This window comes from Hypomesus transpacificus, chromosome 3 (genome assembly GCF_021917145.1).
Source record: "Hypomesus transpacificus isolate Combined female chromosome 3, fHypTra1, whole genome shotgun sequence".
NCBI lineage: Eukaryota > Metazoa > Chordata > Actinopteri > Osmeriformes > Osmeridae > Hypomesus > Hypomesus transpacificus.
Genome location: NC_061062.1, coordinates 10,235,927 through 10,259,184, shown reverse-complemented (window position 1 = coordinate 10,259,184; position 23,258 = coordinate 10,235,927). Strand labels below are relative to the sequence as shown.

Below are 23,258 nucleotides of genomic sequence, written 5' to 3'. Positions count from 1 at the left end.
GTTATATTAAGTTGTATCATCATCATTACAGTTCTACTGCGGTCGAGGTGTCTTACATTGTATTCATGAAGCAGACGGGGTTATCAAAAGCTGCATACAAATTAGGCGTAAACTAAGAATCTTAAATCATCACTGCTTGCATATCTGCTTCCAAAACAACGCAATAGAAGATCTAAATATAGAACAGGCTTCACCGGATTGAGGCTTACTTGACAAGAACGGAGGGATGGGATGACTTGTCTCTATAGCATTCAAGTTACTATATTATGTATGATGACGGATGATGTAATGGCTTAAATCGTCGACCGCAGAATGTAGGCTATTAACGACGCCCACTACCACACCATGTGCCTGCACATGCTGGTTCCCGAATCGTGAATATTAGGAGGACCGAAACCATTTCACATTAGTAAGTATTCTATTTACATAACCAAACATATAAACTCGTTTAAATTATGACTTACTGGCACATACCGCCACAAGCCTCAATTGAGACATCCCCCCCCCCTTTCGGTTCTGTTGGTTGCCCATAAATCTGGGAAAGAGAAAGGAGGTTCCCTTTGTTTGTACCATTCTTGTGTAAAGTTCATTGCTGAACCACTTAGGCGCTATTTCGATACCTCTCACCAAGTGGACTGGACTGACGTGTGAGATGTTGGGTGTAGGGGTGGTCCCACATTGTGCTAGTCCAGTGAAAGGCGCACAATTTGTCCAAGCCTGCACCACGCGCCCTTGTCAAGCACTCTTAAAAGGATACATGACTCTGGACAAAACGCTTTCTGGTTACCTTATTTTTTAATTTTCCAATTCACTAAACAACCAGATATGAGTGAATGTATTTATATGATAGTGTATAAGCTACTGTACTATAGTTGAATTAGGATTTTCAGCTATTTAACGTTTTTGAACACTTGGTGTTTTGAGAAGAACAATAGAACGATGAAATTTCCATTAGAAAACCCCCGGAAACAAGTAAATTGGGACCCAGAACAAGGTTGGTAAATTATGATGATCTACTTCATCTGCTTTAGGTGAGATATTGGCTTTTTCAGACCCTGATTATCTTGAAGACAATAGTAGACCGAATCATTCAAAAATGTACAGAAACGGGGCTTTACTTTTTATTTTTTACATGTATCTCCAATGTGGTTTATTTACACTAAAATGTATAGCCTACCTTTAGTGATTCTGTCAGAAAATATGGTTCAATATGAAGCAAGCAGGTTGGGAGTGGATCTTTTCTTTCTGTTGTGGGCTCAGCTGTGCAGAGTGGAGGGCGCCCTTCATGGATAGACAGAGGGGAGATACGGAGACAGCTGGGGAGATGCCCGCCGCCCAGCCAGGACCGTGGGGAAAACCGGGCAAAGAGCCATACTAAGCAACTGGACGGAATTGAATATTTCACAGTTTATTCCGTTTAATCTTTCGGATTTTTTGTTCACCCCGTTTACATTTAGACGAATCAATTGGTTACAATGTTAACATAAACTGTTATCCAAATTTTACTAGCACCAACACCTTCACAATCATCATATTAAACATTTTATTTCTTATTAGTTAATGCGGTAGCTTGGTTTAGTAAAAGTTTAGTCAGCGTCCTTCAGTCTGTCTGTGATGTCAGGATTTGAAGAGAGATAGGCCCTATATAGAAAGTGTTTAAGGGGGAGAGGATACTGTAGCATAACAGCATTGCTATAGTCCATAATCCAATCTGGCTAAGTATGAAAATCATAAGTAGGGGTTGACAGTGTATTCAATTGGTTACAATGATGTGATTAATGCTCACAACATTTTCAATTTTCTGCTCAAGTTAAATATTGTTTATAATTATAGATCCCTGTTATAATCTGGATACTTTCCATTTGTTTGAATGGTTGAACCATTTGTTATCCCATATGAGCTGGGCTATTTGTGTCGTCCTGGTGGAGTGGGTGGTACAGTCAAACAGTAGCAGTGGCGGTACTCAATGTCAAATGTAATACTAATGTACTGCTCATATGTTTGATTCCATTCATTCATTTGACGTGATGAAAAGCAATTTATGGTCATGTCAGACCAGTCAGGAACCTGACCCAGTTTGAATGTTGCTTAGTAATGGGTTGGACTTTCTGATGTTCTAGATTGTCTGTCAAATTCTAGTAGTTTTGGGTGGATATTGTTAAAACACACCCTGTTCTCAGAATTTACCATAGGAATGTTTCTTTGTTTCTGTTTCGTTTCTCATACAAAATGTTCCCAAAATAGCTCTCTCCCTGAAACCTTTAATGTAATCATTCAAAAGCGCTGTGATGAATCTCTCACTGTGTTTCCATAACTATGTGACAGCAGTTTTTCGGGATCGATTTAGCCTTGGTTCCAGTCAAATGATCGACTAACAAGATTTATCCATCCTGCAGGAGCTTGAGGGACTTCCTGGATGTCCTTGACTCATCAAACACATTGGGGGGAGTGGTTGGTAGTGCCATCCAAGTTCATGGAGCTTAGTCAGTAGTTACAGGAAATGCCAGGTTGATTTGTACTTTTGTAGCTTTTGTCAACAAATGCATGCATAGTATGGATGAGATCCATATAGTTTAACTGTGTTTAGAAATAGATTGTGGGTCTCAGTAGTAACCTCAGATAAATATGCCGTCTTTTAATAAACAGAGTGGTGGGGTTGGCATCGTTGTTCAACAACCATTGCCCTTCCCTAAGGTGCCAAATAATCTCCCATTGGAGAGGTGTGTGTATGTGTGTGTGTCTGTTGGGACTATGTGTACAAGATAAGGTTCTGAATTGCCAAAGGAGTGTTGTTGTAAACATACCGTGATCTAAAAATAGCTGCCTCCTTGGAAATGTCCCCTACCTCCACTGACCTCCCCTTGCGTGCATTTATAAATGACACAGGTCATTGGGAAACCTATGATCCGCTGAGGCAGTTATCCATCTCTCTCATAGTATGTGCCCGTCTATTAGAGAGATTGAATCCTGCTTCTTAGGAAAGAGGGTAGTCAAATGTTTTTTCTGCACATTTTGGCAATGTTCTAAGTGTTCCATGTTCCCCTCGTGTTGACAATCAAAACAAAAGCAGGCACTTAATGTCTTTAAGGACAATGCTAACAGTTATGGGGAAGAAGGCAGAAAGACTCCCTTTTAGCAGTACTATTGTCTGGCAGAATATCCATATCCATACTGTCTCCTGGGCATTTATGGTTTGGTCAGACATGGAGATAAAACTCCACCCTGCAGGGGAAGAACTGGGGAACCGCCCCAGACTGCAGTGTACAGGACTAATGGCTTTTATCATTAACCGCTGGGCTGCAGTTAACTCTGTGATGAACTTGATTATTTGTTACTGAGGCTGCAGAGCGAGGATACTGCACCACTCCAGCCCTACGTAACATAGTATCCTCAGGGTAGGTGAGATCTGACAGACAGACACACTATGACCAAGGTTCCCAGACACAGGTCTAATCCAGTCTAGACATAAATCCTAAAATGAATGTTCATGGACAAGCATGTGGTGCATGTGTTGCACTTCTCTGTGTTACCGACTGTCTCTTGAAGAGGGAATCCCTCACTGAATTGTTCCTCCCAAAGTTTCTTTTTTATTTTCCTGGCAGTTTTTCCTTGTCTTCCTTGAAGGTTTAGGTTGGTTTAGGTGCAGTCCTATAGGTGTATGTGAAGCCCTCTGTGACATTGCTTGTAAGAAGAGTTATACCGTATAATATGATTGATTGATCGATTCCAGTAAATGAGTCTCTAAACAAAACATCTCAGCTCACATGAACACAAAAAGACATATGCTCATTATTTGACATATGTATGTCTCCCTTTTCAGTGGCGGTCCAGACCAACTTGGATCCACCAAATAAGGTCCAATCAGAGATGATCCAATCCAGCTTGGTCCAGGCCAGCGTGGCAGCCATGCAGAATCCCATGGGCTGTGATTTCAAGGCCAACGGGCACTGCCCTCTGCCACGCCTCTCCATCTCTTCCCGCTCCGCCAGCGTAGTGGCCAGCATGGATGCCAGCACGGACGGCCTGGCGGCTCTCCACTCCGTGATGAAGTGGAAGACGGTGGTGGCGGTGTTTGTGGTGGTGGTGTTCTACCTGGTGGCTGGCGGGCTGGCCTTCCAGGCGCTGGAGAAGCCCTTTGAGAGCAACCAGAAGGACAGCATCACCCTGGAGAAGGCCTCGTTCCTGCTGAGGCACCGCTGCGTCACCCCCGCTGAACTGGAGGCTCTGATCAAGGTGAGTGGGCTCAGGCGGGGAAGGAGGAGAAGAGGAGGAGGAGAGCAGTAGAAGAAGAACAGGAGGGGAAGGAGGAGTGGAAGGATGAGGTGGAGTGACATTAATGCAGTCGCAGGGGTCAATGGGATGGATTGTGACACTTATGGAGTGGACTTTATCAAGATTTAATTAGCCATTTAGAAAAGCTTGCTTGACATGTTATTAAAACCATAATGTATGCATTGTGTACACTATACTTTAAAATATATAATCATTTAGTGTCAGAGGATGGACCATGATCTTTTTATTTATTCTTAAAGGCTAGAGTGTAATGAATAAACACGTGATCAATACCATACTACACAAGTTTCCAGATGCAGCTTCTGAGACCAAGACAGGAGTTTTATTCCACAAAGTAACGAATCCATAAGCGCATTTTCATCTGTGATCTGCATAGAACATATGAGTTTGTCTCGCGCTGCCTGTAAGCACACCATGACAAAAACAGCCCTTTCTGCCGACCCCCTGGTGGACTGCGGTTTCTTAAATGATAAGTTATTGCCATGTATTGGAAGGCCTGTCTATCCTTCATCCATTAACCACAACTTAGAGGTTCATGCTGTTTAATTCTAACTTGCTTAACTACATGCTCTTATGGTTCTTCCCTTTGGCACTTATTTTTTGGTTGTTCACAATGTGCTTCTTGTTTTGGCTACCCGCAATGCTTTGGGGCTATATTGTTGTTATTATCAGTGACCCATGCACTTTGTAAAGCTCTCTCTTGGAAGTCTCTTTGGATAAAAGTGTCTGCTAAATGAATAAATGTAAATGTAAACTAGACCTGCATTGTTCTAGCTAGCTTCTATATGTATAATGCACTTTGAGACTTGAGACATATAAACATATTCAAGACATGGTTAAGTGCCTCAATCGACCGTCAGGATTTTGTTCCATAAGAAATCCGAGAAACCACACAAAATCACTTGTAAGCTTAGTTTTCTTGGAAAGACTTGACCTTGCTTGATGTGGTGAGCTGCAGTGACCTTTTCCTCTTCTAGAAAACTTCCTTGAGTTGAAAACTGAGAATAATTAAGGCTTGGTATTGATTGAGCTGCTCTTTTGAAACACCCACACATAGCTAAATGGAGATCGCCATGGCAAACACTGTCTCTCCTTTATGTAACATGCTGAGGAAATACAGGGGTTAAGTATCCAGACACCAGTTCTGGAACATTACTGAACAAACATGCATGTCTCGGCAAGCTAAGCTGAAGCACCATTTCAGAAGATTGTTTCCACACTATAGATTCTATACACCCATATTCTATACATCCAATTATTTTGTGCTATTAGGATCATACCTTTGTGATTAGGAGATCTATTATCGGGAGAGCTTGAAACCTCTCAAATGGGATTGAGTTCTGATAAGCACTGATGTACATTGATATAATGGGATGAGCTGCCCAGCTATACAGATAGTTCTCCAACAACAATCAATAGATGTATCTCCCAGGATCTGCTGAGAACAGATTGCACCCCAGAGACGACACATCTCAGTCTCAAGATGAACTTGGCTCCTCACGCCCATCATGGCCACTTGTAAATTCTGACCTACAATGAAACTTGATTGCGTCGGTCTAGTCAACACCATCTCCACTGGAACCTGTCTGTTTTACAGGAGCAGGAGCTAGGCTCATGAACCTCTCAGGCCAGGGGACCTGTGTGAATCACTCTAGATTACAACCAGAAGAGACAGGTCGTATCATGGTTTTTAGTGTCCATTTTTACCATCTTATCTGACCTTAGCGTGACAACGCTCACAGCCTGCGGTGTAATATCACGTCGAGGAGAAACCAAGCCCATGTGTCACACATATCCTTTTGCCACTGTGATTGGAAAAGGATTGGAGATGTGCAGCTGCTGCTGTAGTGGGCTGAGCTAAACAGCGAGGTGTGAGGGAGTCAGATGGTAGAAAGCACTGGCCAGACATCAGTGGAACTCAATCCCAACAGGGACAGGGTGGTTGTTTATTCAGACAGACCATTCAATGCAGTTCCACACGGGGTGAGGATGACAGGATATCCCAAGCCAAATGCTATTTATTTTCTTGGAGGGCTTTGTCGTGTTTGAAAACCATTAAAATGCAGATGTTCAGTGGATTTTACCCATAGGGGTCCCAGAGAGGTCCAGGGGTCTGCTCAATCCAGGAAACAGATGGTTATGAATCATAGGGAAAAAACAGAGGCTGGCAAACCTCAACATATCATGTAGCAATGAATAGAGCAGGTCAATTTACTGTGTACAGCTTTCTTACATCATAAAGGGTGAAACTGATCGTAGAGGCAGCCCTCCCTTCAATATCCGAATGAGGTTTTTGTATGCCTGAGCTTTAAAGCATTAGCTGACTCGAAAGAGAGAAGCACCCACAGACATTTGATTTGCTCCACTTTCCAGCAGACTGGCTGCATTTGACACCGCTGGTTTCAGTGTATGTCTGCGTGCTGCTTAGCTTATCTCTCATCATGTACATCTTGCTCCCCCTACCCCCACATCTAGTCCCTCTGTTCTGTGGACGCTTCTCCTGACACTTTGCCATTCTTGTGTAGGGGGCCCATTTAGGGGACAGAAACACAAGCACAATTCAATGCAGTGTTGGGAGAAATCAAGGGCAGTGTTTCCTGGAGGAAGGCGTGGAGATTTAAACCTCTACCATGGTGTGCCTGGGGCCCCAAAGAGAATCAATTATTCATGGCATTGGCCAGTTTAGCCACACCTCCCCCTTAAAGTGCTTCACCAGCTTCGCCAGAGGATAACCTGCCTCAAGAATCCCTCTATGGGTTCTGTAATTATTGACTGATTAGAAAAGCTGGATATTTTTGGAGTTTGAGTCCTGGGTATACTAATAGTTCACTGTAATTGGACAGGTACATACATGTGGTACCGATTTGCTACAAAGAAATTATTGGACTGCAAAGACGACACCATCCCCCCTGAGTGTACAAACTTGATTTCGACCATTGTGTAGCACCATCTTTTATCAACTCGTACAATCACTAAATATTGTTTTTGGAACTCCCACCTGAGGAGTTGGCTGGCTTGGCAAGGCTGGCTGCCATTGAGCTACCATTAGAGAAAGACGGTCCAGGGGGTAGCTGGGGTATAAAACAAGCACTTCATCAATCTGTCCGAGATTCATGTGTTTGTTTTAAAAGGTTCTATAGGCCAGCCGGTAGTGCTGTGTCAAGGCTGTCACTCTGCCATCTCTCTCTCTCTCTCTCTCTCTCTCTCTCTCTCTCTCTCTCTCTCTCTCTCTCTCTCTCTCTCTCTCAATCCCACCCTCTCTCTCTCACACAACAGGAGTGCCTGCCAATCAGGTAGTGACTCAATGTTGTAATACTGGCAGAGAAGAATGCTTCAAGATGGTAGCTCTGAAAAGAATAAGAGAGAGAGAGAAAGAGAGAGAGTTGTTTTTGTTTGCATCTGCCGTGTGTTTGTGTTGAGAAAGAGGACAGAGAGAGAGAGAGAAAAGTAGAGAGAGAGGGTTTGTCTCTGTATGAGACTAAAGTGTACTTGCTGCCCACCTACTGCTTGCCCACCAGGATGCAGTACCTAATTGGCTTAGCCATGGCAGAAATGGTATGACTCAGACTGGGGCACAAGAGCTCTTATTTGTTGTTGTGACACTTAGATTTGAAAATGAGCTTATGACTTGAACACGCTATGTACAGCTAAAGGGCCAAGCTAAAGTATTGAAATGTGTGATTTTCTCTGTCGTATACACACATATGTCCCCCCCCCCCCCCACCCACCCCCACACACACACACACACACATTCTGCGGTGACTTTGACATGAGAAACTGTCTACAGTACATGGACCTTGGCGGTTGTGGTCGATGGTTCTTTAGATCTGCAAAACATGTCATTGATTAAGTGTCTGATGTGGGTTAAATCCAGGTCAAATAATTGTCTGACAGAGACACTTACCATTATCCTTCATGGCTGTGCTGGGATAATCACATGACCTCTCAGAAGTGCACACAGCTGCAGTAATTGGTTTATTTTAGTTGTCACTCACCTCATTCGCAAAACCTTTGAGGCCCTATTATGCTGTCAATATCATCAAAGCCTCCATGCTAACTTAGTTTTTGCGATTTAAAAGTATGCTTTCCTTATTTAATATCTCCCGTGTCCCTGGTCTCTACTGGAGGTACAGTACATCACCAGGTGGTGTTTTGGAAGTCTAAGATGAAGAAGAGGGAAGTCTGAATTTGCATGATGATTGGATATAGTCCTGATGTTCTCAACCATCTGTCAGATAGATGGAGAGAGACAGAAAGAGACAGATAGAGAGAGGGAGAGAGAGAGAGAGAGAGAGAGAGAGAGAGAGAGAGAGAGAGAGAGAGGGGGAGGATGAGTTAGGAAGAGTGAGAAAAAGAGTCCAGAGTATGTCATGTGAGAGTGTGGCAGGTAGTGCAAAAAGGCATTCCAGCCGAAAGGCAAACATTTGGCCTCGATTTGTTATCATTAAAAACGGAAAAATACATAATTTGCTGTTAGACTGTATATGTTGACTTTCTGTGCTGTACATTTCTGGTGAAGATCATTCCATTGTTACTGTAACTTGACTTTAGTTTCAACAGTGCTTCGCTCCATTACCAATGTGCTGTTTATACCGTCATCTGATATTTGGTTTTCTCAATCAAATGGGTTGTACTGTTAGAACAATTACCCAACCTTACTTTATAAAAATAAATCAAAAACAACGTTACTATAACAAAATATAACAGATCCATTTTGTCTACATTGGAATGTTTGAGAGAGTGTGTGTGGGTCGAGTCTTTTTCTTCCTCTGTGTAAATGTGTCATGAGGATGTATCCAGATGTCCTTAGCCTGACAGCCTGTACAACTAAGAATAGAGTACAGCAGGGGTTCTCAAACGTTTTGGGGGCAGGGACCCCTTACAGGGGTGAACATTTTCCAAGGACCCCCCCATAATCGTAACACCCATTCAGCATCCCCTTTGTGCTCTTAAACGGACACAATATGCTTGTTTTATTGATGCAAATGGTCCCCATCTGTAGATTATAGTATATGTTTCACTTTTTAATGATACAACACCATTTTACAATATTATAATATAATTATTTCGCGGACCTCCTGGTTATGGTTCGCGGACCTCACTTTGAGAACCACTGGTGTACAGGACACGGGTTAATCTGAATCACCACAGTATCAAGGCTGAGGTGAATTGGAACTGATTGAATTTACCATTCATTTTTTACTATGCACTGTATGTTATAGAGAAAATGAAATATAGGTTGAGGGACTTGGGGAGGAAACTGGTCAATGTTTGCGATGCTGCAGAGGATCAGGAGATAAAACAGAATAACAGCCTACATAAAACAGGAGATCGGAGATGTGAGATAAAAGTGTTCCGGTAGGTGATTGTCTAAGCGAACTCTGCCCAGCACTGAAGGAGAATACTCCTGGGGACTGAAGCAGAGCAAAATGCTAAACACAGAAACGCATGACTTAAGCACCACAAAGACACAGATGAAGATGAGCATGCATTAGAAGCTCAGATAATACAATCGTTTTTTAATTGGTTGTGTCATGTGGTGGTTTCAGTCATCTTAGTTGATGTTTGCAATGGTACACAAGACAGTGCTGGCAGTCCAGATGAGAGGGAACAGTGTGAACCTTACTCTCTGTTTATCCGACATCCTGGAAAGGGTCATTTCACAGGAAGTGTGTCCCTCCCTGCTGTTTCCTAGGGGATGTGCAGGGGTTCTGCACCTGACTGTGGCGGACCCAGCCCGCTCATTCTGCTGACCCTCACACCTGCACTCTGTCCTGCCTGCTCACACACACACACATGGACACACATATGTGCCCATACACGCACAGAGCAAACCGTCTGAACAACAGCCAACAACAACAACCAACAACCTCGCTTACCTCTTCCTCCTCCCCCTATCCCCCTCTCACTCTGCCCTCCTCTACCACAACCTCTCCCTTTCTCTTCCTCCTTCCCCGTCTCATATTCTCTCAATCTGCCTTGACAAGCCTCACAATATATAACCTCCTCCCCCCTCCACCCCCTTCTCCTCCCCTCCTGCCATCCCCTGGTCCACTGGTGACCTTTCTCAGTTCATCTGTGGAGATCATCTTAGTCAGCTCCATCATCACTCTTCTCACGTGTGTTACGTAATTACAGCATGTCACTAGCGCACGCGGGAGTTAGCGGTGCGGCTGAATCTGCTCTCTGCGTTCACGGCTTGATGGCTTTATGGTGTGAAATCAGGGCCGGGCACGTGTTTTAGCTGGCCAGGCGTGGGGTAGCATGGCACTGTGCTGTGAACTGTGGCCTGCTGTGGCGTTAAAACAAAGGGAACACACACCAGCGCTATTTAGTAGTTGGTGGTTGCCGCTCTTCCTTCCATTGCTTCGGCATGCGAGTTCATGAAATGCTCTGTCTATGCTCAAGGATGGAACAGTGTCAGGAAAGATCTGATTTCAACCCGATCAAGCTGTGTCCATGTCAGTCCTGTAGCCTCATGCTCTGTGTTTTGTTGTTCCTAGCATGCCATAGACGCTGTGAGCGCCGGGGTGAGTCCCGTAGGAGACACCTCCTACAACTCCTCCCACTGGGACCTGGGCAGCGCCTTCTTCTTTGCTGGCACAGTCATCACCACCATCGGTAAGCTGCACCTGCTCCCTAAATCTCCCCAAACGACACACTGTTGCACTGTCATTGAGATGTTGTTAGGGTTGCGCCGTGACTGCTTGCTGAGATGTAGTTATTTTGCTTTGTGCCTGAGTAAATACTGACCGGTTCTTGACTTTGACCACCCACATACTGTTACGACCATTTGCCCTTCTGATCCGTGCACAATTCTTTTGTTGCTTTGGATAAAAGCATGAATTAAATGTCGTGTGAAATGTAGTACACCTCAATCAGTGCATTGGTGCAAATCTATCATACTTAAATGCAAAGGCTTTACAGGCCTTTACTTACTCCACTTAAGCTAACAAGTGACTCATTTTCTCTATGAAGATTTGAACTTAAGAAGGATGAGTCTGTGTGAAGTTTCTAGAAAGTTCTCGATCCAGTGCGAGCAAGGCCATGTCTTCGCTTTGTAATTGTAATGCACCATTAATAGACAAACACTTGAATGAAAGGAACACTAAGGCGTCACTCTAAAGACGCACTTGTTGCGAATGTGTTTCTTTTCGTACGTCAACAAGTCCAACCAGTATGTAATTTCCGGCTACAAATTACTGTGCAAGTGAGGATGGAACCTTTTGAGCGGAACCCCTTGAACATCACTTCATTTGCCTACGCTTCACTTGCTGAGGGAGAGAGAGAGACACTCCCTGCAGGGCCTCAATTAATGCCATGTTTTCTCAGAACAACTTAATTACTTGCTCTAAACTTAATGACTTGCTCTAAAAGATAATTTAGCTCCGACCCCCAGCTCCACAAATACAAAGCTGTGTACAGGCTTAGATCCTAATAAAGGCTTGACCATCCCTTCTCCTTTCCTTTTCCCCTCCTCCTCCTGTTTCCTCTCTCCGTCACAGGTTATGGTAACATAGCCCCAAGTACCGAGGGAGGTAAGATATTCTGTATCCTGTATGCCATATTTGGCATCCCACTATTCGGTTTCCTGCTGGCAGGGATTGGTGACCAGCTGGGCACCATCTTCGTGAAGAGCATTCTGAAGGTGGAGAGGATTTTTAAGGTGAGTTCTACTGCTGTGTCATCATTCGTTATTAATGCTGATAAGACTCAATTGTTTATCTTATCAATTTCAACTAGTGAGACATATGGTGTCACGCAACAGCATAGTTAGACAACCAAAGTGTATATTTCTGGACATAATGAAAGGAGACACTTAGGAAAGATTATCCTTCTCCTGTTGTGATGTCACCACGACTGTCTATCATAGCGTAAACAAACATGTTGTTGTCTCAAACCCCTTACCAGTCCATTCATGCTGAACAGTCAGGTGTCTATCATGCCTTCCTCTTCATGCAGACTTTGTTGCTGTTATCCAGGTATTATCCTGGCTCAGGGGGATGTATTTGAACTCTGAGGTCCAAATCAGGCTTGTCCAGATTAGTTAGAGGTGCTTTGTAGCTCTTTGAATTAGAGAGGAGAAGGGCAGGGAACAGGGCAGGGTCTAATTGGGATTCTCTGTGCATGTGCGAAGGGGTGCATGCAATAGAATGGTTTTAAATGGAAACCTTATTAAGACGGTTGGAAAGCGATGAGGCTTGAGATCCAACTACAAAGGAAGTGACTCATGGAGCTCTGGGGTCTATTGAAGTTGGTCGATGCTTTCCGTCCTCTGGTGTATGGGAGATTGGAAGTTAATGAGTATTGACGCTGTTGGTAACAACGGTGATGACCAAGTTCCAAACGCAGAGCCAGGTGTGTTTACAAACCGCTCTCCATCACAGCCTCCATTTCTCTTTGTGTGTTCTGCAGCAAAAACACAAACAGATCAGCCAGACTAAGATCCGAGTGACGTCCACCATCCTCTTCATCCTGGCCGGCTGCATAGTCTTCGTCACCATCCCGGCCGTCATATTTAAACACATCGAGGGATGGACCACTCTGGAAGCCATCTACTTTGTGGTCATCACTCTCACCACTGTCGGCATAGGAGACTATGTAGCCGGTATGACAACTAGTTCTTTTGCACTTGCACATTTTACAGGTCACAACATGCAATTACTCCTCAGGTGTCAATGTGACCGTGCCATGTCTCGTCTCCCTTAACTTTCATAGCGACGTAATGGCGGCTCCATGTATCTAACCTACCAAATCTCCCGTTGTACCCTGGCAACACAGACTCATGACCGCTTGTCTGACCTGTCCTCTCCAGGTGGTGACCGAAGAATCGACTACATGAAGTGGTACAAGCCAGTGGTGTGGTTCTGGATCCTGGTGGGCCTGGCGTACTTTGCGGCAGTTTTGAGCATGATTGGGGACTGGCTCAGGGTTCTGTCCAAAAAGACCAAGGAGGAGGTGGGTTTCCTCACTGAGAGCTTAGCGCAGTTGAGACACAGCGAACCTGCTCCAACCCCATGTGTTCCCTTTCTCCATCTCTGTTTCTGTTCTTCTTTCTTCCCCTATGCCCCCCCACCGCCCCTCCCTCCCTCCTCTGCCCACCATGCATGCTGTTCTGCTTCCTGGTTCATTTCTAGTCTGGTGCCTCGAATGATAGGAAGCAGAGCCATTAGGGCAGCGGGAGGCTATCGATCGGTCGATAGGACTGTATGGAGACCGGTCCTCTTAGCAAGACTGAAATTGTATTAATCTCTCTGCATTTTAATGTTAGCAGGAAGCGATGACTCATACACCATGATGGACTACTGCCCTCTATTTCAGGAGCCAGAGTTATTCATCCTCACTGCTGTGTCGTTGACAACAGGTGGGGGAGTTCAAGGCCCACGCGGCCGAGTGGAAGGCCAACGTGCGGGCGGAGTTCCGCGAGACGCGGCGGCGCATGAGCGTGGAGCTCCACGACAAGCTGCAGCGGGCGGTCACCATCCGCAGCATGGAACGCCGTCAGCTGGGGCTGGAGCAGCGGGCCCACTCCCTGGACATGCTCTCGCCCGAGAAGAGAGCCGTGTTCGCCAGCCTGGACGCGGGCCGCTTCAAGACGTCCTCTCAGGAGAGCATCGACACCAAGCTGAACAACCTGCGCGTGCGGGGGGCCGTGGAGCCATACGAGGAGCGGCGGCGGAGCAGCGAGCAGCCCCAGCGGGCCTCGCCCTCATCCTCCGACGACAACCTCTTCAACATGCGCTTCGGCTCGCTCACCAAGGTGTCCAAGCGCCAACGCAACCGGGACCTGCGGCAGAACGTCCCGGAAGACGTGCGGTTGGCGTGCGAGGCCATGGGTGGGGGAGGAGGTGGCGCTGGCACAGCCCTGGGAGAACAGAAGGATGAAGGACAGAGAGAAGGAGAGCTGGAAGAGGAGGAGGAGGAGGAGAGGAAGGAAGCCAACGTCAGTTTGACCGATCTGCCAACATGCACGGCAGATTGCGTTAACCTGAGCGGCTTTGTGCCAGCTCAGGCCAAAGAGAGAGAGAACGAGAAAATACTGGAAGGAAGAAACTTTCAGCCTCAGACAAGCCCATAAACATGCTCAGATGCAGATTCAGAAAGAGAAAGAGAAAGAGAAAGAGAGAAAGAGAGAAAGAGAGAGAGAGAGGGTGCGAGAAACATGAAACAATAACAGGACTTTGAGGGGCAGTTTTTTTTCCATTGTCTTGAAATGTGCCTTTTCTGTTTTCTCCGTGTAGATCTGGGCATGCTCTGAAGTCTCTCTAGGCTAAGTTAACAGTCACTGTGTCCTAGTGATGGAGAAACGTCAGAATTTGTTGCCAAAAATAGACATGATGGAAGCGACAGAGTACGAGGCTATGGTCATACGCCGTACGTCTCATGAATAAAACAGCACCTCTACATATACTCTCCATTCCCCCAAACTCAGTTGCCAAGACGCTTTCCTCCTCTGCGTACTTGACAAAAACGACAAAGACAAGGTGGGAACATTCTCTTCGACTTGGGGGCTGATGTGAGCCAGTGACCCAGAGACCCTCCGTCTCACCCTCCGGCTGAATTCCTCACAAACATATCGATCTACACTTTGCCATCTAATACCGCAGGAGCTATTTTTAGCATCAGGCGATGGAGCTGCTGGGTTAACCTGAGTAATAAGAAAGACTTGTTGGGGGGGGGTGGTGGTGCTGGATCAATGGACAATATAGTGTTCATTTATTTAAGTACTAATATTCTTACACGATAGGATTATGAATAATAACTGTGCTAATAGCTCACGCCAAACAAGAATATTACTCTGTGTGCATGGTAATTTAAAACAACACTTGGTTTTCTGACGCTCTCAGGTTGGAGTAAGATGACTTGAATGTGAGGTGAAAGCCTAAGGCTATCTGTGCTAGTGGTTGTTGGTTCAACTGAACGAAAGCGATAATACATCGTACTGTATATGAAATCCAGGAGGAAATCTTACTGCTGAGCTTGTTTGTCTAATAAAGTAATTACTAGTAGTTTCCCTAGAACTAGGAAAGTCATTATCTAAAGTAGTCACATCCTTTAAGGCCAGGTGTCATATTGATCTGGTGGACATACGACATGTCTACCATTCTTGGAAAGGTCCATATCACCATGTTTTTTTATAAATATTTATTTTTGCTGAAATATTTGTGTTGGTTCTCACAACAAAGACTGTTTGATTGATTGTCTGATTCTGAATGTTATTGAGTTGAGTATTTTTTTTATATCTCACTGTTAGAGTATGTTTGCATGGTTGTCGTTTGACCCATATTGTAATTGATCCTTGCTATCTTTTGGACCCACACACACATCAGATTGTCCCAATGACCAATCACGTTGGTCCTCACAAACGCCTGTGTTGTTGCTGTGCTTCCTGAAGCTTTACACTCCAAAATGTTAGCCAATTTTCTACCGTTTTTTCTACTCATTTATGATGTATACATAGGGTGAACAGGTGCTGTCAGCCAACACGGTTACATCATCATTGTAGTTGTTGTAAGGGAGAAAACTCCTGTACGGTATCATCTGACTGCAAAGCATGTGTTCCCAATGGTGAATATTGTTACTGTAGATACTGGTGTAAACCCTGACTGTGCTTCATACCAGCGTTACCATGACTTGTGGGTTGCTCTCGCTCAGTTGATCTGCTATTCCCCCCCAAAAAGTTGTGCAAACATTACATCAAATGTGGCGAGTGCCTTTTCTGAAAATAAATAATACCAACCTGTAGAAGCAATTTGTGGCTTGATGCAATTTGTACTGTCTGTTGCATATTCCCATAGCAGTCATTGTATTTCTCGACAGTCGTTAATGTGTCATTGAGATAATTAAAGCTACCCTACCGGTAATTGGATTTACTGCCAAAGGAAATGGTCAAGGCTGACTTCCAGACCACATGAAACCAACTTGTGCTTTCAGACACTGTCGAATGGTCACCTCAGACTGCCCGAGCGAGGTGATGTCAGGACCATAGATTATGCTCGTGCCAAACAGCATTGCAACTAGCAAATAGTAGTAGTAGTAGTTTATTTGTTAGGGTTAGGGTTAACCAAATTTAGTACAGTACACAGCAAAGAGACAACGTTCTTCCAGGACCATGGTGCTACATAAAGACAACATAGGACAAACACAGACTGACTAAAACCTACACATGCCTACATTCCTATATAAAGTGCACACATTCCTGTATAAAGTACAAGTATATTTGCACAGAAGACAGGACAATATTGAGCTAGCAAGTATAAAGTGACCAAGAATTGAGTGCAATTTGTCCAACTCTGATGTTGGAGGGTGTCCAGGTCTGTGTGTGTCAGACCAGTCCCTGAGTGTCCAGGTCTGTGTGTATCAGACCAGTCCCTGAGTGTCCAGGTCTGTGTGTATCAGACCAGTCCCTGAGTGTCCAGGTCTGTGTGTATCAGACCAGTCCCTGAGTGTCCAGGTCTGTGTGTATCAGACCAGTCCCTGAGTGTCCAGGTCTGTGTGTATCAGACCAGTCCCTGAGTGTCCAGGTCTGTGTGTATCAGACCAGTCCCTGAGTATTGAGTGGTCTGATGGTTTGGGGGAAGAAACTGTTCCACAATCTGGCCGTGAGGACCCGAATGCTTCTGGACGTCTTGCCAGACGGCAGCAGGGTGAAGAGTCCATGTGAGGGGGTGTGTGGGTCGTTCACAATGCTGGTTGCCTTGCAGATGCATCGTCTGGTGTAGATGTTTATGATGGAGGGAAGAGAGACCCCAATGATCTTCTCAGCTGTCCTCACTATCCTCTGCAGGGCTTTACCATCCGAGACGGTGCCACCATTAACTTTGCATGGTTGAACAACAAATTATCTACTACTACTACTACTACTACGACTACAATATGTAAAACACTCTGACATCTGGATGTAGAGATTAATCTCATCTGGATATTTTTGTGAGTGGAATGAACAGGTGTTTCTCCATCACTAAGAGGTATTTTCCTTTTATTCCAAGAGAATAAACACAAATGATGCAGGAGTGCTGTGATGCATCCCTAACATCAAGATGAGCAGGTGAAACACCACCACTGATCCCATTAGATTATACCGACGCGAAAATAAATGATCTCAGCAGGGTTTCCATTTCAGCAGAATTGGGCCGTCAAATAAAGCATAGAATAAGAAAAATAATCCAAAATGTCATTTGGATTGGATAAAATATTTTTCTCAGCGCACTACATACCTTTTCACCATCAATTAACTCCATACTCTAAAACTCAAGCTCTAGGAAATGCCCATTACTCCACACATGAATGACAACATAATGGCATGTCATTATGCAACGCGCTCCATGCCTTTACTTCCCTCCCTAGGGCTTGTGTAAGGCCCTGGTCACGTGTGGGTCCTCGTGTGATAGCTAGTGGAAGGATTCCTCTTTGTCAGATGATCTATTAGCTTGCTGTGTCTGTTCTGTTAGTCCCTCGTAGGTGTTAGTTCATGGACACCGGTCGAGGTTGAAGTTTGGACAAGAGAGGGATCAATCTGCTCGTGTTTGTTCAATAAGTCTCTGTCTGTCTGAATGTATGCATGTGCCTGTGCATCAGTCTCTCTGCCTGTCTGTCCACCCACATGAATGGTGACTCTGCAAGCCCCCCCGCTCACCTTGTCTTATGCCAAAGGGACCACCCCTCGCTGCCTCTTTCTGCCATTGTATGCTCTCACTTGCTAGCAACCCTTGCCCATTCCACACACACACACACACACACACACAAACACTTCCACTCCACCCCCCAGCTGCGCCCCCAGCTGCTCCCACTCCCCCACACCCCCCTTACGAATCTCCTTTGTCCCTACGGTCCATCCAGACCTCTGGCCCTCACGTGACACAGCCACAGCGAGGGCTGTGGGGGAGCATGTGGCCTTCACCTGCCTGACTGGCAGCCCTCTCATCAACTGTGGAGGAGGCACAGGCTGCCACTTTGCAATCAAAGTCGTGTGTCATGCAGGAGAGATGTGAATTCAATTGGAATGTACAGTGTGTGTATAGTGTGTATTCTAGCTGCTAAACATCAGTCGTAGAGCAGCTTCGCTGGGATTACACTCGTGCTAAGTTCTCATTGTTAGAGAGGACCTTGATTAATGTCAAACAGGAGTGGATCGATCCTCGCCATGCTAGGTGTGTGGAGCGCCTTTGCTTCACGCCTCCTCTTCTTCCATTAGAGGATTTATGTCACACCAGGGTCGGGAGGAAGAGAGAGGCAGAGAGAGAGGGAGAGAGAGAGAGAGAGAGAGAGATAGAGAGAGAGAGAGGGAGAGAGGGAGAGAGAGAGGGAGAGAGAGAGGGAGAGAGGGAGAGAGGGAGAAAGAGAGAGAGAGAGATAGAGAGAAAGAGAGAGAGAGAAACAGAACCATAGTGTCCTCTGGATTCTGCATGAAGTACTACCAGACAACCTACCAACTACTGATGCGTGGCACTGTGCAATACTGTTCCCATGGGAACATTTACTCAGAAGCCCGTTGTGACATACAATTCACCCACGCTTGTCCAGCATGTGTCAGGTTTTCTGTGTCAAGGGAGGAGAAGATGGCAAGGGGAGGGTGATTTAGTTTATTATTACTCATTGATTTGGTTGCAATTTGTCAACAGCTTGATTCACTGTGTCTTTCGTGTTGTGTGTAATGACAACATCACAAAAAAGAAAAAGAAAGACAAAGCTAATTTGTTAAGACATCTAAAGTGTTCTTAGCTACATCATCATCGAAACACAGAGGACAGATTAATTTCGTGAACTGTGTACTACATCCAACATTTACTTATGTTTAGGCTGTACGCACACTCACATACACACACACACATACACACACACACACACACACACACACACACACACACACACACACACACACACACACACACACACACACACACACACACACACACACATACATACACACACACACACACGCACACACACACGCACACTCACATACACACACACACATACACACCCCCACACACACACACACACACACACACACACACACACACACACACACATACATACACACACACACGCACACACACACACAGGGTGGCAAAGAGAGAATGGAAGGAGGAGGGAGCTTGGGGGGACAGATAGGCTGAGGAGGAGAGGTGAACAGGAATGTTCCAGACACACGCAGCTCAGAGGGTCTGGGGGTCGAACACGCTCAGAGAGCTGCGAGACGTTGCAGCAGTCAGCCTGTCACGCAGCACAGAGGCTCAGGAACCCTCTGACATCCACTCTAATAAACCACGACCTGGAGAGCAACATATCACTGTGACATGTGCATGTCAGATTCCCAAACCCCAAAGGGACCTGGAGAAGAGGTGGTTAGACTGGGTTGTCACGAGAAGGTAAAAGAGCTGAAGACATCTCAAGCATGAAAACAAGACATCAAGTCAGATTTAGTTGTCACCACTGCATGTTACATTACTATAACACAAGTTGCGTAGCCGAGCACGTTCGAACCTGCGCAGGGACAGTGTTTTTACTGTTGGTGACTATGCAGTGACACAAGAAAAAGGTTTGGTGTCACTGGTGTTTACAGTGTGTCTAGCACTGTATATGGAGCTGAATATGAGTGACTCATACAGTAGCAACAGTACAAGGAGTTTCCTCTTCAATGACAAAGACAGCTGCTGAAATCACTGAGTCAGGAGTTGCTCAAATCCCTTCTGGCATGGAGGAGCCTTGATCTTGATGCACTTGCCTGCCTCAAAAAGCTTGCACGCATGCCATTTCCTCATATACATTAGATATGAACAATGCCAAGCGCTTGGCCTTTTACTTTCAATGATACATAGACTATTCTTAGCATGCTGCACAGAGAGCATATGTAATGTCACTACCCAACCACTCACTGGGCTTCTATTTTGGTCATTTAGTTGCCATTTTTGGCTCATTTGTGTATTTGGTTGAGTGTTTCTCAATGGCGCGTGTACGTGTTTTGCCTGAATATCCCCCAGGCCCAGCAAGTGCTAGAGCTGAGCTCAGCTGCCCTAGCTTGGATTCAGTCAAGTGAGGTTACATGGGCTGTTAATTGTGTTGACATCAGGAATAGAGCTACATACAGCCCTGTCCTGAAAGGCACCCATGTAACTTCTGTTCTGTATATCCCAGCATCAAATTGATTTTTACTGTGCATTGAGGGGACAAGTAAGAGTAACCAGAGTAAGTTTCATGCATGTGGCACTTCCCTAGTCAGAGTTAGTTTATGACGAACATAAACAAAGAATGTTTTAAGTCTATTTGTTCCACTTGTATTCAGACTGGTTTGCTTTAGACTTGAACAGCAGGGGGCGCCTAAACTTAATTTGCAACCACAATGCTCAGAATGATTCCAAGTTGTCAAGTTTCAAGCTTCAAGTTTTTTTGCCATTTCCAGAAAGTACAAGGGCAGGTACATCAGAAGTCGTGGTCCTGTATCTCTCAACAGTTTCCTATCAATCTTACCCAAGTGTCAGGTTTTAAATCCTAGTTTCCCCCCAAAAATTATACTAATCTCTCCCTCCTATTTTATAGATTAACACATAATTATATCTATAATGTTTCTCACAGTTTAAGCACAATGTATATGACTTAATGATGGGTTTTAAACTCAATTTTTGCTACTTTACACAACATCAACAGAAGAGAACATTAAGCATGCAGTTCTCCGGTTTACCCACAAGTGGGCAACAGATACCCACTTACAATCTTAGGTGGTGATCAGATTGTACCAGGGGCGTTGTTAGACATAATAACAGTATTCAAAGTATTCCGAGTATTCCAAGCGTGCTGCGCACAATGCACTACTAGGCTATAGTAGTAAGAGTTCAGGGACGCAAGTTTGATACCAACTTTGGCAGGGACATCCATTTTTTTTTAGCTTCATGTAATATTGTTTTTATGTTTTAGTCAAAATAAGATGATCGGTGGGCCTATCCTTCAGAAACTTTATTTTGTTTTCTTAGCCTACCTCAATTCTGACTGGTGTGCCGAGTCCGACACCTGGACTTCTGTGTGCGTGCTGCAGTGGCTATTTGGAAAGCTCAGAAGAGCGCGCTTACATGGAATTCTGCGGGCATCGGTTTTTGTTTTTAATTAAACTGCTTTGATTTTACCAGCGTTGATTGGGAAACTGCGTTTATTATTTCCGGGATTATCAGTCCTAATTAATGCACTGACTAATTAAGTAAATTGTTAAAACTCAAACTTTTGATTTTATTGGGGCACAAAAGATTTATACTCGGGCACGTGCACTAGTAAAACGCGTTTAACGACGCCCCTGGTTTGTATTGAACAGAATTTTCAATCATAGGCTACTCAAATCATTTAGAAACTTCCGGCAGTTATTGCAAAGGGGTGTTGAGATAAGACCGAGTCACCAGGAGAAAATATATTTTTACAAGAATGGAGAAGATGGAAAGTCTGTCACCTCTGAGACAGTGGCATGTGCACAAAGAAACGAGAGGACAGTAAAACTGAAGTGAAAATGCAAACACAACACATTCTTCCGCTTTGTCACAAGACGATTGGACAAGCAAGGATGAGACTCGGCTGACTGGGCTAACCCAAACATGAACTCTTGAACAAACTCACTCGTGTTCCAAGTTGTAAATCGGCTGTACTGTATATACAGTACTGTGGTTAGGTCCTACTGCGGTATGTACACTTGCTTTCAGTCGGAGATGTCCCGCTGATGTGTGGCGCATTTGTAAGGGACGTTAAACAGACACATTTGGTTGGAATGATGAATCAAGGTTAAATGTTTATTCCATACTGACCTATCCATATTGAACATGCAGTCAATAACTAATAGGAGGATTCGGATTCCCTAATCCAACTCATTTGGCAGACCTAAGTAGACACAGTCAAGTGTCAGTTTGAGTGGTAACATTTGCTAGATGTCCCATGTTCCCCTAAACCACCCCCTGCTCTGGGATCGTTCTTCTCCCCTGGAGGAAAAGGACCACCTGGGTGACACTGGCCTTGCCCGTCTTGGTGAAGAAGCAGTAGAGCAGAGGGTCAGCCAGGCAGTTGAGCGACGAGATGGCGATGCTGATCTTGTAAGGGTATACGAGCCAGGCGGGGTCCCCGCAGTCCTCCAGGAGGGCGCGCAGGACCATCATGACGTGGACGGGTCCAAAGCACAGCCCCAGGGTGAACAGCACCACCCCCAGCAGCCGGGACACCCGCCGGCGTTCCTGCTCCTCCGTGGCCCGGTTGGAGCGCACCGCCATGCAGGTGCCCCAGCTGCAGAACGCCACCAGCAGGACGGGTAGCACGAAACCAAAGACGAAGCGCGCCACGTTGACCCACACCTGCTTCCGCGACAGCGGAAACACGTTGAAGCACACCGCCACGTGCCCAGCGTCGCTGTACGCGTCCGCCCAGCCGATGGTGGCGGCGTTAAAGCAGATCACCAGCGCCCAGATGCCGCCGCTGACCGCCATCGCCGTGCCGACCCGCCTCAGCCCCGGGTACTTCAGCGGGTGGACCACGGCGAGGTAGCGGTCGAGGGCGATGCAGCACAGGAAGGCGTCCGTGGTGTAGAAGTTGGTGAAGAGGAGGAAGACACAGAGGACGCACACGTAGCCGCCGTGGACCCAGGCGCCGCGCCAGATGAAGTCCGTCCACAGGCCCAGGCCGATGGTTATGGTGAGGTCGGACAGGGCCAGGTTGAAGAGGTAGACTCCCAGCTCGTTTCTCTGACGGATGTGCTGCCAGGAGACATAGAGAGAGAAGGTGTTGGAGGGGATAGAGATGATGATGAGGGTCAGGTAGAACACCAGAAAAGGCCTCTGCTTGTCTGGCTCTTCTACGGAGATACATTCAGAGTCGGTCAGATTGGCCAATAGGCTGAAACTATCCATGCCAGAGGTGGAGTTCATGTTGTGGTCTCACCTTCAAAAACAGCAAGGCAATACAATGTTTATGACCACATAAAGCAAAGTGAAATGCATAAG

The 23,258-nt window shown here is 45.5% G+C and overlaps 2 protein-coding genes across 2 annotated transcripts; one reads left to right on the top strand and one right to left on the bottom strand.

The window, feature by feature from the left end:
* The first annotated feature begins 706 nt into the window (after positions 1–706).
* Positions 707–15,995, top strand: kcnk10b (potassium channel, subfamily K, member 10b). Its single transcript, XM_047016679.1, has 7 exons — positions 707–994; positions 3,821–4,233; positions 10,797–10,914; positions 11,799–11,959; positions 12,709–12,901; positions 13,109–13,251; positions 13,658–15,995. The coding sequence occupies exons 1-7, from the start codon at positions 940–942 to the stop codon at positions 14,369–14,371; spliced, it is 1,797 nt and encodes a 598-aa protein (XP_046872635.1). The 5' UTR covers positions 707–939; the 3' UTR covers positions 14,372–15,995.
* A 5,701-nt stretch (positions 15,996–21,696) lies between these two features.
* On the bottom strand, positions 21,697–23,207 carry LOC124466420 (psychosine receptor-like). The gene has a single exon (XM_047018256.1). It carries the CDS (start codon positions 23,181–23,183, stop codon positions 22,212–22,214), a length of 972 nt encoding a protein of 323 aa, XP_046874212.1. The 5' UTR covers positions 23,184–23,207; the 3' UTR covers positions 21,697–22,211.
* Between the last annotated feature and the right edge of the window lie 51 nt (positions 23,208–23,258).

Bases quoted from the DNA above. Each gene is read 5' to 3' on its own strand.
- kcnk10b (XM_047016679.1), top strand. From the start codon at position 940: ATGAAATTTCCATTAGAAAACCCCCGGAAACAAGTAAATTGGGACCCA. The intron at 10,915-11,798 runs GTAAGCTGCACC...TCTCCGTCACAG, and splicing joins CACAGTCATCACCACCATCG to GTTATGGTAACATAGCCCCA. The intron at 13,252-13,657 runs GTGGGTTTCCTC...CGTTGACAACAG, and splicing joins CCAAAAAGACCAAGGAGGAG to GTGGGGGAGTTCAAGGCCCA.
- LOC124466420 (XM_047018256.1), bottom strand. From the start codon at position 23,183: ATGAACTCCACCTCTGGCATGGATAGTTTCAGCCTATTGGCCAATCTG.